Source organism: Diuraphis noxia, unplaced genomic scaffold (genome assembly GCF_037042655.1).
Source record: "Diuraphis noxia isolate RWA-SAM2 unplaced genomic scaffold, SU_Dnox_SAM2 contig0006, whole genome shotgun sequence".
In the NCBI taxonomy this organism is placed as follows: Eukaryota; Metazoa; Arthropoda; class Insecta; order Hemiptera; family Aphididae; genus Diuraphis; species Diuraphis noxia.
In genome coordinates, this window is record NW_028301716.1 from 61,729 (window position 1) to 78,617 (window position 16,889).

A 16,889-nucleotide genomic window follows, 5' to 3' on the forward strand; every position below is an offset into this window, starting at 1 on the left:
CCTTAACGCCCAGGTTTATATTATTATAATGCTCTCCCTAACTTCAATTAAAATATTACTATGATTAGTCTGTATACCAGGTTAATAAACAATATATTCCCTTTTATCTAACATAAATATGTTCTCCCAACTATTCCCCTTATTATTTTTAAATTGTTATATCCTCAATGATGACTGAGTTGCTGTATAAGAAGTTGGTTAGCCCGGTAGCTTTGTCCCGACTAGGGCCCCATTACATTGTTATATTACAAATTATTAATTAACCTTATTTTTGTGATCTTGTTTCAAGACTGTTAAACTAACTTAACTTTACTATTATTATCTGTCTTAGGACATTTAGTTAACCTTTATATTCAAATATTATATTTCCTTTAGTATACCCCGGTATAGTTAAATTACAGTTATTGTCCACTAAATTATCCCTCTTGTAGGATAACAATTTATATTATTTTATTAGTATATCGTTATTACATTAATATTTCTTGTGTGCGCAGTGCATATAATTTAACCTATAATTTGTTCATTAACTACGTTTCAGTTATTCTATTTAAATTAATCACTACACTATTAGTATATTATAAATTAAATTAAGTTGTCCTTTGTGATTTTAGTTAAAACCTGCTACATTACCTGGTATATTATTGTTATTTGTTAGATTAAATTTCCCCATTACCCAGTACAGTGTCTCTACACTTATTCTAATATTATTAACTTTCATATCTTCATTATACACATTGTATGTGGTAGTAAACTAGTAAATTGAATCTTATATTTCATCGCTCCATTTATTATTATTCAATTAAATTAAATTTTTTTTATTCGAGTGCGACTTAAGTATTATTTTCATTTAGGTCAGATCTATGCTCTGATGTTTCCTAATTAACATTATAAATTATAATCTTTTCTTGTTCTATCTCTTTTCTGAGAATTAAATTATTGTCCCCAATAACTGTCACAGGCCTAACATTTTTAGTGTTTCCCCTATCACACTGTAACTACTACTAGCTTTTGAAATATTATCTTTACATTAATATCCTGCTTTTAAATTGTATTATATAATTTTTGTCAATCGATTCTATTTTCTATTCTAATGCACGGTGCTGGTAAACGCATTACCCGCCAACCGGATAGGTATAATCCCTCAAATACTTATCAGTCTCCAATACTTCCCTCAACAGATTTTGATCTAACCATGGCTGAAAATGATGATACCAATCTCTCTCTCCTTAGCGATTCCCCCCCTCTCTCTCTCACCTCTCTCAAAAAACTAATTGACGACATGAATGTGTCTTTCCACCAACAGCTGGATAATTTTGCCCGCAAGTTTACAGAGCTTGACAACAAATTTGATGAATTATGCAATAGGGTAGATGAGATTGATACAGACCACACTTCTAAACTGACCCAAATTCAAACTAATTTCCATTCTGATTTTCTTATTGTCCAGAACAGTCTTACCGAACTACAAAGTGCCAACAACACCTCTCAAGCAGTCACTCTAAATGAAAGCATCAACCATATTAATAGTGTTCAGCGTAGCATCAATTCTAGTATTCAAACCCTTACTGATCGTATATGTTGTGTAGAAAGTCAATCCTCTCGGTTAGCTGCCCTGGAAAATAAACTACATGACTCTACTTTCATTTCCCCTCCTTCACAAATATTTCAACAATCAAGACACTCTCAACCTTCCCAAACCTCTTTTAACAATATTCTCACTTCAACAGCAGTACCGATTCCTTCTCAGCCCGTCATGGAGTTTGCTTTTACTGCTAGAACATTGAACAAAAATTCATTCAAACCAGGATTAATTTCCCAATTCTCTGTAGTTTTTTGCAAAGTTCTAACAGATGGCAAACTCCAGGATTTCCGAAGAAATCTATAAACTTTAGGACCCATAAAATGTATCATGAGTGCAAACTGTTTTGTCTCATAAGAAAACCTATGCCCACGGGGATCTTTCAATGTTAGTTTGGACTGTACTTTAACAAAATTAGCAAAACCTTTATTTAGAAACTTGTCGCACATTAAATGAAAAAACACTAATGTTGAAGACTTTTTTTCTTGGTCAGAACAATGCTTTTTAAGTGAAAAATATTTTTTATGAAGATCATTATATTTATTCTTTTGGATACTTAGCAGTTTGTTAAGTTTTACCTTTCGTGATGTGTTCCTGGACAAATCTTTATGTGTTTGTGTTGTACACGTTGAACTGTTCCCTGATGAATAAGTTATTGATCTCGATGTAGAGCTTTTAGGAGTTGAACAAGATATGTCAGCTATATTTGACCAATTGATTGACGATAGAGATTCACTATTAATGTCAGCAGAATTGGCTATTGTTCCTGAAGTACTAGGAATGGACTCCTCAGGGATTGTTTGTAAACAATCAGTTTGTTTCAACTCCACATCAGACCAGCTAAATACAGAAGGCACAGCGTTATTATTCAACCGACCATTACTGTTGAAATCTGTTTTGACAAAGTGCTCTGAGCATAGTCTATAAGTAGGTTTACAAATGTATGGACTCTTTTCTGTTAGATCAGGACGACGGCAAAGTTTAACCCACTTATAAAATCTAAAACATTATACAATTATTTATAACAAAATTTTTAGATTAATACATTATTAATATTTAATTAATTATAATATTTACCTTTCGCTATCCTTTGGAAATCTATGAAAAGTAACATTTGATAAGGATCCCTACTTATTCGGACACACTAGACACTTTACAACCATTTTGAAGTGAAAATCAAACACAAAATTTGTAAAACAAAACTTAGTTGGTTTGTTTAACCAATTCCTTGTTCAGATTTCAGATCATAGGGAACCAATTCAGCGATCAGCTGATCGAGTTTCGTTTCTATATTGTTCTAGGCTAATATTAAAGATAGGAAAACTGGAGGCCAAGGCGGCAAGGCCGTGTATCAGTGACGGCTAGGTCAATAGTAAATAATAAATCAAGGGGGTGCAAGTGCACACCCTGCTCACCCTCCCCCAAATGGCGCCACTGTATTTGTATACATAGTAAATAATTATCATTATATTATAATTTTTTTAATAAATAAAAACTGAATATTGGAAATTTATATTTTATGTGTTATCATTATTTACAAACAGATGCTCAACTTCTTTTATTGTTGGATTTTGGAAATTTACTAATGTAGCACATAATTGAAATACTTATGATGACTTTGTATAAAGCATTTTGGTATATGTGTTAAAATTTTAAACTTTTCAGCTTAACCATCACTAGGGCTAGGATTTATATGCAATAAAAAATTGTAAAATATGCATTTTATTTACCAAAATATGCAAAAACAAATTTTTAGTATTATTTATTATAATTCATAATTTATTATTAGCTCATCATATTATTGCATAAAATATTAGTTTAATTAGACGTAACTTGGCACTTTCACTTTGAACTTTCGGCATACTGGACACTGTTATTAAAACCATTAAAATTATTAAGTATAAACGTCCGCACACATTTTCGCAACACATGACGTACTAACACAAAGTATTACTAAAAACTGTCGGTTTCGTGAAGTACCATTTAAAATTAACAATAACTTATAAAAATCAAAAAACGTTAGTTAAAAATGATCGTATCCTAAAAAATCTATGAATATGCAGTTATATGCATTATGCCCAAAATATGCAAAAATATGCAAAAAAAATTGGTCTTATTTAAACGAGAATAAGCCAAATCGTGGACAAATCTGGCAACCAATCAATTTGGACTTAAGGAAAAAAACATGCAAATGCATATAAATCCTAGCCCTAACCATCACCCTTTCAACATGAATTCTGGCTCTAGCTATGTTCTTTGTTTTCAGAACTTCGCTTGGAGTGAATTGCGGAGACATAAGAAAAGGAGGAATGTTTAAGGAAGTTTCTGGAGGCATTAAGTCTGAAATTAGGAAGCCTTTATCAGCTAACACTAAATCACCTGGTTGTAATATATTTAATACTCTACAGTGGCCTACAATTTTTTTTATCAGAAGAGGATCCAAGATACAATTTACTGGCATAAGTAATAACGTCATTAGGAGCCACTCCAATAAGCCCTTTCAATTTATTTTTATTCTTATAAGAACTATATGTGAGCTTTTGATCCAAAAGGGATTTAGGAATATCGCATGAAATTTCAGTACAATCAAATGTTATTCTACAATTTTGAAAATGATTGAAACATTCTGGTAAGCAATTTTAATTCTTATTTTGTGAAGGTACTGTATTCATTAAGTTAATTAATAAAATTTCATGAAGAACACTTATTAATATTAATATAATATTACCTACTGTGGATTCACTAGTCTTAAATCTAAATGCTAAGTTTGGATAAGCTAAATTCAATCTTAGTTTTATAAGAGTCATAAGAATTTGGTCCTTTAAACAGAATTTTCCTCATTCCAATCATAATAATATTTAAAAGAAACTTTTGAACATTAATCATCAATTATATCAAACATAGATTTACTAATCCCACAGTAAAACTCAAATAATTTGTTATCAGATTCAATAGATTGGTACCAAAAGGGTTATTTTTAAGAAATAGTTTTTCTTTTTTTAATTTTTCAATTTTTTTATGAAGAAAATACTTTTAAACTTCATAAGAGAAAAAAAATTATCATCATCTGGTTCACTTTTTCGATTATTTAAAATTGAAAGAATCTTAGTTTCAAATTGTTGATCCGGATCTTTGGTTTTATCTTTTTTTGCGGCGTTTGCAATCTTGTTTCCTTTTAATTTGATCCTTGTCATCAAAAATATCACCAACAAAGATATCTTTCCGACTACCATGCCATACTCTTCATCACTGTTAACACTCTTATCATCATCATTGTCTGTTTGTATGGTGCCTTCATTGTCTATGTCTTTAACATTACTTTCAGTTCTATAAATGATAAGTAGTATTGTTGTACCCTGTATATATTAAGCACCCTGTATACGATATGTCGATATGTAAATTCGCTAATTAATGGTCTACGTGACTGTGGGACGTGCGTTGGTCAGCGAATTCATCGTACGAGGATTCGTACAGTTCCCACCACGATTAAAGATAGAATGGTTGCACAACGAACTCTGATAAGAAACAATTTAATGCTGCTCATAGTTTCTTTTATTATCATCGATACCCTAGAAACTTTTACTAGCGCTCATAGGGTATAAATTATGTACTACGCATCATTCCGTACATTATCTTATGCATTTTATTTTCCCGCGAAAATGCAAAAAATTATATACACGATTAAAAATACGATCTTTACAATGATTTTTACAATCGTGATTATATGGTACCTACGTAATTTTAAGTGTAAAGTTTGGTTTAAAGTATTTATTCTACATTATAATTTATAATGTATACTATCTTTAATCGTGGTAGTCACATATCATTTATTTTATAATTTCCAGATATATAGCTAGAAAACTCTTAAAAAAAAACAAAATGTGAATTATGTATAGCTGGCTTAAAAAATTTAAATAGTAGTTCATCTCCAGAAGCAGAACTTGTTAATTTAAAGTCAAGAGGATATTTAACACATCCAAATCAAAATTTATTTCTCATTCTGAGAAGTTTAGAGTTAAGCTTTGAGAAACATGCTGGCTCTATTGATGTGTTTAATGAAACGTTTCGTCGGATTTTCTAAGTAAAAATAATACTTTGACATTTGAATGTAATGTGCACCAAACTGATATTCTCTCAGATATATGTAGCACATTTGTCATAATGAGAATGAGACAGTATACATATATTATAAATCAAATGAATAAAAAACTAAATAAAACTAAAAAAAAATTATCAAAACTCGTAGGTAGTTAACTTAAATTATAATTTACACTGAAAGTGAAGTATAATATATTATACTTTATTTAATCATTAAAAATATATTATTATGAATATTGTTAAAATATAATTATTATTTATTAAAATATAAAAATTATGTAATGTAACAACACAAAATATTTGGTTTATTTAAATAATAATTATTATAAAATATAAATTTATTCTGTATTTTATTTCTTATAACGTAAATTCATGACACGATTAAAGGTAGTTGTTTGAACTTCCCGCCGCTTCCAGCGCAACATTCGGCAACCGGTCCGCGAGACAGCGCGTCGCGCGGCCCGCGGACACCGGGCTTCGGCCAAGTCGCCGCCGGCGACTAAAACTTGTCTTTTTCGTACGCTCGACTTGAGCGGACCGTGCGGGTATCGCGTCCGGCCGTTATTCGGTGCCGTTTTGCGACAACCTCGTGGGTGCGACTTATCCGCACTTGGTCGTAATTATATTGTTCCGCGATTTGTGTTATTTCGCTGTCGCGCCGTTCGTCGCCGTTGTCGTCGTTCTCGACGTCGTACCGATTTTCGTCGACCGGTTGTCCGTTGCGCGACCGTTACTCGCCGTCGCGTGGGTGCCGCCGATATTCGCGCACATATTATTATTTATTTATTCGTGCCGGTACATCACAGTCGTCTGATTCCGACGGGCTATAATTCGTACCCGGTACATCGTTACCCGGCATTATTATTATTGTGTGTGTATCCGTCGTGCGACGCTATTTCAGTGCCGTGATTACGTAAGTTGCACATCACGTAATCGGTCATTCGCCGCCGCCAACAGCCACCGCTCCCCGTTCACCTGCGTGTCACCGCACCATCGCAACAGCTGTTCCAGTCGCCGCCGCCGATACACCACTCCACCGCGGCGCATGTGCCGACCGGTAATCAAATCATCATTATTATTGTAAATTGTCGTTATTGCCCTATCATTATTTGATATTTATTGTTTATTATTATTTTGAGTTGCGCCCGGGAAAAGACGTTTTCCTGGCCAACATATGCACATTTTTCGTGCCTTATAATATATTATTGTCATTTATATACGACGTGCTATTATTTATATTTATTGGTCACCTATCCCGTCCAAAGTCGAACACCATTTTCCTTTATTCTAGTGGCTGCCCAGCCAAATGCTGAGTGAATAGCTGGCAGTCCAAACATTTGGTAGCAGAGCGTGGTTCTTTTATTATTTAATTGTGGTGTTCACGTTTGGATTGGGTTCGTGACAGTTTAGATAGGACCATTGCCCCGTTTTTATTGTAGTTGAGCGCTGCTAGATTGAGTGATTGTCCCGGGGTTACGTGCGCGCACCTTTTTCCTGCATCTTTCCGAACTCGTAACCAGTCGCCATGGCTGCTGACGAGGAATTGGAGCGGGATAAACGCGCGAAGGATCGGGCATTGGCTAAACGGGATTCGTACGTCGCTCGCATTAAGGCTATCCACGCGGCTGCTTTATCGGCCAGCGATGATGCGACCAAGGCGCCGCGGTTACTCGCGGCATCCGCCAAGCTGGATAATCTAGTGACTGGGTTCGAGATTGAGGACAATGCTGTGTTCGAAGCTTATTGTGCTCTCGATATGTTGGGCGAGTATACGACGGACCTTCTTGTTGAAGTAAACGAGTGGGTTTATGATATCCAGACTATTGCTTTACGCTATCGTGTTCAACCCGTCGCCGGGGGAGACCCTCACGTGGCACAACCCCGCGTTTTCCGTAGACTACCTGAAATTCCATTACCGCAATTCGATGGCGATATTCACAAGTGGCCCGCATTCCGTGATCAGTTCCTCGCGGTAGTGTCTCAATTTCCGGACATACCCGACATCGAGCGGTTTTATCATTTGCGTAGCTGTATTCAGGGAAGTGCCGCCGACGTCATCCGTGGTATATTGGTTTCGGGAGCCACCTTCGCCGTAGCCTGGGCCGCATTGGTATCGCGTTACGACAAGCCGCGTTTAGTCGCGGGATCTTTTGTCGACCAATTATTGCAAGTGCCCGTGGCGTCCGTGGACAGTTTGTCGGACTTGAATAAATTTATGTCGGTGTTCGGTGAAGGTATTTCAGTCCTCACCGCATTACAGGTTCCAGACTTAGGCGATTTCATTTTATTTTCACTGGCGTCACGGTGCCTTTCGTCGTCGTGTCACACGTTGTTTGAGTCGGAAACGACAAGTGACTTTCCCACGGTGGATGATTTGTTCACATTTATCAAAAACCGTATCGCTATACTCGAGCGCGTACAGGGCGCCGCCGGTAAACAGGCCGTGCTCGCGTCCCGTCCTAAGGACCGACCGTCTGCGCCGTCGAAGTGGTCACGTAAAGTGGATCGACCATCGCCGACATCATTAGTCGCAGCTGTGCCAGTACCGCCGCAACCACCGTGCACATTGTCGTGTCAATACTGCAATAATTCACACGCGCTCGATGTGTGCCGTAAATTTAGTTCACTACCCGCGGATGAACGCACGAAATGGGCGCGTGCTCAACGTATCTGTTTCTCGTGTCTCAGCCCCGATCACTGGTCACCTAATTGTAAGGCGCCCGCCAAATGTGCAATTTGTTCACGCCGTCATCATAGTTTGTTGCATCCGACGGCTACGGACGTTGCGCCGTCATCGGAGGCGGAGTCAGCTGCCATCCCCACATCGCTATTATCCGGGCTCGGGTCGCCGTCCGTCGTGCTTGGCACGGCGTTGGTACATATCCGCGATCGTTCTGGGAGTTTCCAAGTGGCCCGCGCGTTGATCGATTCAGCGTCACAAATAAACGCGATCTCACTGCCATGCGCGAAGCGGTTAGGTCTCCGTTGGTCAACTTGGTCGGCACCAATTTCGGGTTTAGCCGGCGTGCCGGTAGTCACGGTACAAGGACGAGTCGATTGCCATGTTGTGCCGCGCTACGCGTCCGATCCAGTTTTAGCGTTCGAGTCATGGGTTCTACCGTCTATAACCGGTGACCTCCCGCGGCATTCGTTGGAACCGTCTGTACGGGATAAGTTTTCGCACTTGGCGTTGGCGGACCCGGATTTCCATATCGCCGCGCCGGTTGATCTATTATTAGGCGCAGACCTGTTTTCATCTATTATTGACGGGCGTCAGGTTGTTGTGGATAAGTCGTTGCCAGCCGCGTTCAGTTCATGTTTCGGGTGGATCCTTATTGGGTCAGTGTCGCCGTCAGATATATCGATCCCGCAACCACCCGCCGTGTCTCTACTCACGTCCGTGGAGCAATTAATCGACCGGTTTTGGCACATCGAAGAGCCCGACGTAGCCCCGTTGAAGTTTACCGACGCCGGCAAATGCGAAGCCGTATTCCGTGATAATGTTGTCCGTGACGAGTCCGGCCGTTTTTCGGTTCCATTGCCGTTTCGTGTACCGTTGCATGATAATTTATTTCCTGGGTCTCGGGCGGTCGCAGCCAAACGGTTCGATCATCTCGAGCGAAAGCTAAGCTCGAACGATCGAATGCGCACCAAGTATAACGATTTTATGTCGGAATATTTGTCACTCAGACACATGTCAGTGGCGTCCAATCCTGGCCGGTATTTTATTCCGCATCATGCTGTGTGTGGCGCCGATGAAAAATTCCGCGTAGTGTTCGACGCGTCCGCTTCGGTCGCTGATGGTTCGTCATTGAACACTTCGTTATTCCCGGGTCCAAAGCTACAACAGGACATCGTAGATGTGCTCACGCGGTTTCGTTTGTTCCGTCACGCATTTACCACCGATATTTGTAAAATGTACAGACAAATTACGGTCCTTCCGCAATATCGTGCGTATCAGCATATTCTATGGCGACCGTCCCCGCACATGGAGCTCGTCGAATACGAGCTAAATACCGTGACGTATGGCGTAAATTGTGCGCCGTTCCTCGCGCTACGGGTTTTGTAAGAGGTCGCTGATGTCGACTGCCGCGGTTCCGCCCGCGTGTGCGACGCGTTGCGCCACCAGACGTATGTAGACGATATTTGTTACGGCGCCGACACTGTGGACGACGCGCTCAGTATTCAAGTAGAGTTAACGGCTGTCCTTAACGGCGTGGGTTTTGAACTGCGAAAATGGGCGAGCAACACCGTAGCGGTCGTGCATGCTGTTCCGGAAGAATTCCGGGTGATTAAATCTACAACGTTTGCCGGTGATGAGGGTGGTGACACGAAGGTACTCGGATTGTCTTGGCATACCGGTGGCGATTATTTCGGATGCGAAGCTCACCTCGACTCAGCCCCGGTATTTACCAAACGTGGTATATTGTCACTTACCGCACGTTTTTTCGATCCGTTAGGTTTATTCGCGCCGACAATTTTTCTTGCCAAGCACATTATGCAACGCACCTGGCAGTCCAATTGTACGTGGGATCAACGGTTGCCTACCGAGATTCACTCAGATTGGTCGCGGTTCGTCGACGAATTGCCCGCGCTAGCCTCCGTGCATGTTCCGCGTTATTTCAATACAACTGTAAGAGCTCCGTGTTCGTTGTATGGATTTTGCGACGCGTCGCAACGCGGCTACGCCGCGGTAGTGTTTTTGCGCATCCACGATGCTCCTCGCGCGACGTCGGTCATGTTGGTCGGTTCAAAGACCAAGTTAGCGCCGATTAAACCGTTATCGATTCCGAGGCTCGAGCTGAATGCCGCAGTGTTATTGTCGCGCTGGATGAGCCGAATATCTTTATTATTAAATACGCACATCGATATCGTTGACATGTGGGCCTGGACGGATTCGTCGATTGTATTGTCATGGTTAACTGTGCCCCATGACACATTCAAGCAATATGTATCAAACCGTGTTCACCAGGTACGGACGTTGTTGCCGAGTTGTCAATGGCGCCACGTCAGTTCGGAGATGAACCCGGCGGACTGTGCGTCCCGTGGGTTGATGCCGTCTGAGTTGCCGCACCATAAGTTATATTGGCAGGGCCCCGACTTTCTCCGTGACCCTCCGCAAGAATGGGGGAGTGACATCGCGCGTTTGCCCGTTGAGGAACTCCCTGAAGTTAAATCTGTGTCACCTGCAGTTTGTTTAGCTGCCCCCACGGTCGAATGGTTCACGCGTTTCTCGTCTTACGACGCACTCATCCGTGTGGTCGCGCGTGTGCGCCGGTTTATCGATATTTGCCGCCGACGTCCTGTCGTGAGATCGAATGCGCTTACTCGAGGCCAGCCGCTGTTAGCGCTCCCGCCGCGTACTACTGAGTGTCCGGAACGTTCGATCACGGACCGTTGGAAGCTGTTGGACCACTGTCACCAGCACTTCTGGCGCCGTTGGTCGACGGAGTACCTTCATACGTTACAAGAACGAGGAAAGTGGACACGTGATCAACCAAATATTGAAGTCGGACAGATGGTCACCATTAGGGACAGCCTAGCCCCTCCCTTGGAGTGGCGACTTGGGCGGGTGCTCGAGGTGTTACCGGGTACGGATGGTGTGGTGAGAGTTGTGCGCGTTCTGACTTCGCGCGGTATAATCACCCGTCCTGCAGCGAAGCTCGTTTTATTACCTGGTAATGGTACAGGTCCCCTTATTTAATTATGTTTAATTGCCATATGGCCTATTATTTTGTATTTTTTTTTGCAATTATTACTCATTGCATTCTATTGAATTATTAACCATTTATTATTATATTATTATGTCAAATTATTATTCACCTTACCTGTTGGTTAGCGTTATTTATTTTTTTGTAATATTTATTCGTGACCCCCTTGTGACTTGTCAACGTATTTAGCGTTACCTATTATTATTATATTATCTATTGTGTCCCTTCTCACATTTTGAGATAATTGTTATTTTATGATATACTTAATCTGTCTATTTTTTATTTACATTTATATTTTTTTTCCTTCCGGCCTTTTAATATGTATAAACTAGGTCTCAGTATCGGCGGCGTTCAAAGAGGGATGTGAAGCTGCGCCTCCCATGGGGGAGTATGTTTGAACTTCCCGCCGCTTCCAGCGCAACATTCGGCAACCGGTCCGCGAGACAGCGCGTCGCGCGGCCCGCGGACACCGGGCTTCGGCCAAGTCGCCGCCGGCGACTAAAACTTGTCTTTTTCGTACGCTCGACTTGAGCGGACCGTGCGGGTATCGCGTCCGGCCGTTATTCGGTGCCGTTTTGCGACAACCTCGTGGGTGCGACTTATCCGCACTTGGTCGTAATTATATTGTTCCGCGATTTGTATTATTTCGCTGTCGCGCCGTTCGTCGCCGTTGTCGTCGTTCTCGACGTCGTACCGATTTTCGTCGACCGGTTGTCCGTTGCGCGACCGTTACTCGCCGTCGCGTGGGTGCCGCCGATATTCGCGCACATATTATTTATTTATTCGTGCCGGTACATCGCAGTCGTCTGATTCCGACGGGCTATAATTCGTACCCGGTACATCGTTCCCCGGCATTATTATTATTGTGTGTGTATCCGTCGTGCGACGCTATTTCAGTGCCGTGATTACGTAAGTTGCACATCACGTAATCGGTCATTCGCCGCCGCCAACAGCCACCGCTCCCCGTTAGTCGCTTCCAGTCGCCGCCGCCGATACACCACTCCACCGCGGCGCATGTGCCGACCGGTAATCAAATCATCATTATTATTGTAAATTGTCGTTATTGCCCTATCATTATTTGATATTTATTGTTTATTATTATTTTGAGTTGCGCCCGGGAAAAGACGTTTTCCTGGCCAACATATGCACATTTTTCGTGCCTTATAATATATTATTGTCATTTATATACGACGTGCTATTATTTATATTTATTGGTCACCTATCCCGTCCAAAGTCGAACACCATTTTCCTTTATTCTAGTGGCTGCCCAGCCAAATGCTGAGTGAATAGCTGGCAGTCCAAACAGTAGTATATTATCAATTATAGCTCAATATTTCAACGCTTGGAGGAGCGCCAATACTCGGTTCTGCTAGTCGTTGTGATAACAAGGAAACTCTGAGAAACACTTTATTATGGGTCGTTGTGATACTATCTTTAATCGTGGTTCCCACGGACGGTTAGGTGTCTGTAGTCGGAGTATGGACTCGAGTTAGATAGAACCTCTATAGTGTAGACCAGGGATTCTTAAACTTTTATAAACACTTTACCCCTTTTCATCAATACATTTTTTTGGGTACTCCTTCTTAGTTTCTAAACTAAAATATATATAAAAAAATTTAAAGACTTACGTACCTTATTATTTCATTAAGATTAATTTATTAAATACTAATATACAAAAAATTTTAAAAACTATAAGAGTTTATTTTAAAAGAAATTAGTGAGATAGGTGAGCTTGTTTCAGTTGGCACAGTTTATCAATATTGGGTTCTAATTTAGTTAAATACAATCTTAAATCATCTTCAACATTTAATTTATTAAATTTAACATATTAAGTTAAACTTGAAAAATCTCTTTCACATAAATAAGTGGTGGAAAATCCAACAAGAAATTTGACAGCAGTGCTAGACAGTTCTTTTTGTTCTTTTCCAACACAGATCCAAAAATCTAACAATGTAGTACCAGGATTTAAGAATTTGTTTTTCATCGAGGGATCACAAGAGACTTCAATGAGCTGCTCCTTTTCAAAAGTAGTCAGGTTAGTGTCTGTAGCATCAACATCAAAGGAATCACGTATCCAGTCATATTGTTTCTCAACTGTAGACAGAAAATCTAAGTTATAAGTTAAATCGTGTTTGAGTAGAAATAATAAATTAGTGTATGTGTAGTAATTAAACTAGTGTTTTTTATTTACCAATCATTATTTCCTGATTTCAACGATAATACGGCGTTAGCACACATGATTTGGTGGCAGCAGTGGGATCTCTAAAAGAGAAAAACTGTTGTATTTTATTTTACGGCAGTGCAATTTTGTCAATTCAATGTATTGGTTACATTCTGGTGTCCAATTCCATTCACTGCCGTTACGTAAAAGAATAGATAATGGTTTTAAAATATTTGCAGCGTTTGGAATACATTTTATATAATACGTAACTAAAGCTAAAAATGATTTTAGCAATGTTTTATTTTCTGGGACTATGGCATTGATTTTTACCATCTGTGTGTTTTTTTAGTGTGTGTAAACCCATTTTCATCTAACCTGTGACCCAAATATTCAATTGACTTTTGTATAAATTTGCACTTTTTCAACTTTATGTCTAAACGAGTATTGTGCTCTGTGATAGTTGAGCCTGCAACAATAATGTCATCTTGGAATATACCTATGCCCTCAAGACCTGCTGTGGAAGTTTCAATAGCTTTTTTGAACTCCCCTGTGGACGACTTTATTACAATAGGGTTACGGGTGTATAAATAAGCCTTTATGTGTGTTAATAGTGGTATATTTGCAATCAGATTCTTTTAAAATCATTTGTTGGTATGCGTCTTTTAAATCTATTTTCGAAAAATATTTTGGACCACTAACATTTGTATATAAATGTTCTATTTTTGAAAGAGAGTATTCGGTCCCTTTTAATACCGGATTTATTGGTATTTTGAAATCACCGCAATTCTAACCGTTCCGTATGGTTTTAATATAGATGGAACTATTGGAGTTGCATATTCACTGTAATTGACGTGAACTAAAGTATTGCTTTTGACTAAACGTTCAGTGTCTGTTTCAACTTTTCCTTTTAATGCTAAATGAATAGACCTAGATTTGTAAGATTTAGGTACCACCCCAAACAGAATACGTGTAACTGTAGTGTCCTAACCAATGGAAATGGTGGAAGATTTTTTCTTGATGCGTCAGGAAGGACTGAAAAAACATGAATAGTCAACATATTTTTAGCCGAAATAAGAAAAGATAACAATCGCCTCGCAATTGCAACCTTTGTAATAGCAGCAACGCTTTTACCAGGAGGGAGACTAGCACGTTCAGCTCTCAACTTACCGTTGGATCTTGCAACTTTAGATTCAACCTATATTGAATATTACTAAAAACTCAGGAAAGAGAAAACTACTCAAAATTTGCAAGATAATTATTTGGGACGAATGTACAATGACCCACAAAAAAGTTCTGGAAGCGCTTCCGCGATCGAACTTTGTGAGACATTCGAGTGATTGTTCAACTTATGGGTGGTACTTTAGTTTATTATCAGGAGACTTCCACCAGACCTTACCTGTGATCAAACGAGGAACTTATAATGCTTGCCTGAAAGTATTTTACATTTGCAGGCACGTTAAACAACTGACGCTTTCAACTAATATGAGAGTTATTTTGAGTGGAGATGAATCAGCAGAGCCTTTTGCAGAAAAACTTTTACTGATTGGTAAAGGAAAATTTCCCACTCTATAAGGAACTGATAATGTCGCGCTCTCATTTGTATGGCTCATAACGATTCAAAACTTTTGATATCTAGGGCATCTGGTAAACACAGGCTGAATAGAATTTTGTGCACTTCCTCTGAAATCAAGGTTAGTGAAATCGCCCTCTTTTTACTACCCACCTTGATAACGTTGACGGCCATAAAGTTTTTTAGTCAAGCGAAATATATTTTGACATCCGTCTTTTATTCGAAAACTCCCGGAGTTCCGATAACTTGTGACTAAATGGTTGTTATGGGCGCCGATGAGCCCATTGATGTCGGAACTGTTTGTGTCATGTTAACGAGTTGGATTTTTTCCTTATATGCGTTATAATAATATATATACCTGGAATCACCGAAATCTTCGTGCCAGATTGGTGTATATTTAATTATGAAATAATACAATACGCAATATAATCAATCGAATAGTGTTTATTGTGAAACGATAAACCGTACACTTACATCACCCCGCCATCATCCCAAATTTGAATTTTGCAATTTTCTTTGTACCAATAATTAGTACTCAATTCCTATGAATTCCTGACCAGCTTTTTATAATTTCTGCTCTGGTAGATTTCCCGGAAAATTGATTTTTCCCTGGGTGAAAATAAAAAAAATTCGTAAATTCAAAAAATATTGTCAGCGTGGTATAGAAAAAAAATTTGAAGTAGTAAAGTATGACTAATAATAATTTCAAACGATATTATAGGTTTCTTTTATTTTTTATTTTTAAGAAAATTAAAAATCTACGATAGCTGATATTTTATGATTTATGTTTCAAAATAATGTAGTTTAATTTGTTTTTTATATTGTTTCATAAATGTTTCATTAATGTAATATATGTATAAAAGATAATATTGTATACGTACTTTTTGTATTTTATAAATCTGGTCACCATTCCTTAATATGTATTTATAGTGACAGATATTCATGACAGTAGGTAGTATATGTATGTTCTATCCCAGTTTTTTTCATTTACAGGGAGATTTTAAAACGTTTATCCACAACTTTTCATTGACCACTACTTGGTGCTTTTTGTTTGTATCGATTGTGAACAGACTATGGTGCACCAGGAGAAAATGTGTATTAATTAATTTTTCATGATAACTTTATTTGTTCGTGCACAGTCAACACTTTCAGGGTATTACAATTTTTTAAATGTTGGTTACACTGTATGTGTTTTTTGTTTTGTTTTTGTTTTTTTATATTCAGTTACTGACATTTAACTGTTTGAACAAGTTGTGTTTTGTAGTCCTAATTTTCTAGTAATTTATTTAAATTTATTTTTTAAAGTTAATAATTTTTAAAAATGAATTTCCAAAAATGTACTAACGATATCCAATCATTGGTTGACCTAATTCAATTCAACACAACACCAGCTTATCCAGAATCCACTACATTTTCTTCAAGGTTAACAACGTTCAAAACATTTCCACCGAATACGGTCAGAACAAATACAAATTGGCCCAGTGTGGCTTCCATTATTTAAACCTCGATGATGCAGTCACTGGTGTGGGATAATTCTACATAGTTTTGAAATTTTTGACGATTGTTTCATTGAACATACTCGCTTTTCGCCAAAATGTTTATTTGTATTATTAATGAAGGGAAATCAGTATGTACAAAAGTGTTAAGTAATTATTGTAAAATCGAAGTTATTTGTAATTGTGGAACCGATTCACACGATACCATTTGTTAAATCATGTTTATAATAATACATAATGTATGACCTAATAAACAATTTTTACACATATTTTT

At 38.7% G+C, this 16,889-nt stretch overlaps 2 protein-coding genes and 1 pseudogene across 2 annotated transcripts; 1 reads left to right on the top strand and 2 right to left on the bottom strand.

Moving 5' to 3' along the window:
- Positions 1 to 3,096: 3,096 nt before the first annotated feature.
- On the bottom strand, positions 3,097 to 4,481 carry LOC149054422 (uncharacterized; annotated as a pseudogene).
- A 2,721-nt stretch (positions 4,482 to 7,202) lies between these two features.
- LOC107172545 (uncharacterized) lies at positions 7,203 to 11,381 on the top strand. The gene is made up of 2 exons (XM_089230025.1): positions 7,203 to 9,707; positions 9,750 to 11,381. Exons 1-2 carry the CDS (start codon positions 7,203 to 7,205, stop codon positions 11,379 to 11,381), a joined length of 4,137 nt encoding a protein of 1,378 aa, XP_089086151.1.
- A 1,721-nt stretch (positions 11,382 to 13,102) lies between these two features.
- On the bottom strand, positions 13,103 to 15,692 carry LOC149054423 (zinc finger BED domain-containing protein 5-like). The gene is made up of 4 exons (XM_089230026.1): positions 15,594 to 15,692; positions 13,580 to 13,742; positions 13,228 to 13,482; positions 13,103 to 13,185 (listed from the first exon to the last, which is right to left on the bottom strand). The coding sequence occupies exons 2-4, from the start codon at positions 13,584 to 13,586 to the stop codon at positions 13,103 to 13,105; spliced, it is 345 nt and encodes a 114-aa protein (XP_089086152.1). The 5' UTR covers positions 13,587 to 13,742; positions 15,594 to 15,692.
- Between the last annotated feature and the right edge of the window lie 1,197 nt (positions 15,693 to 16,889).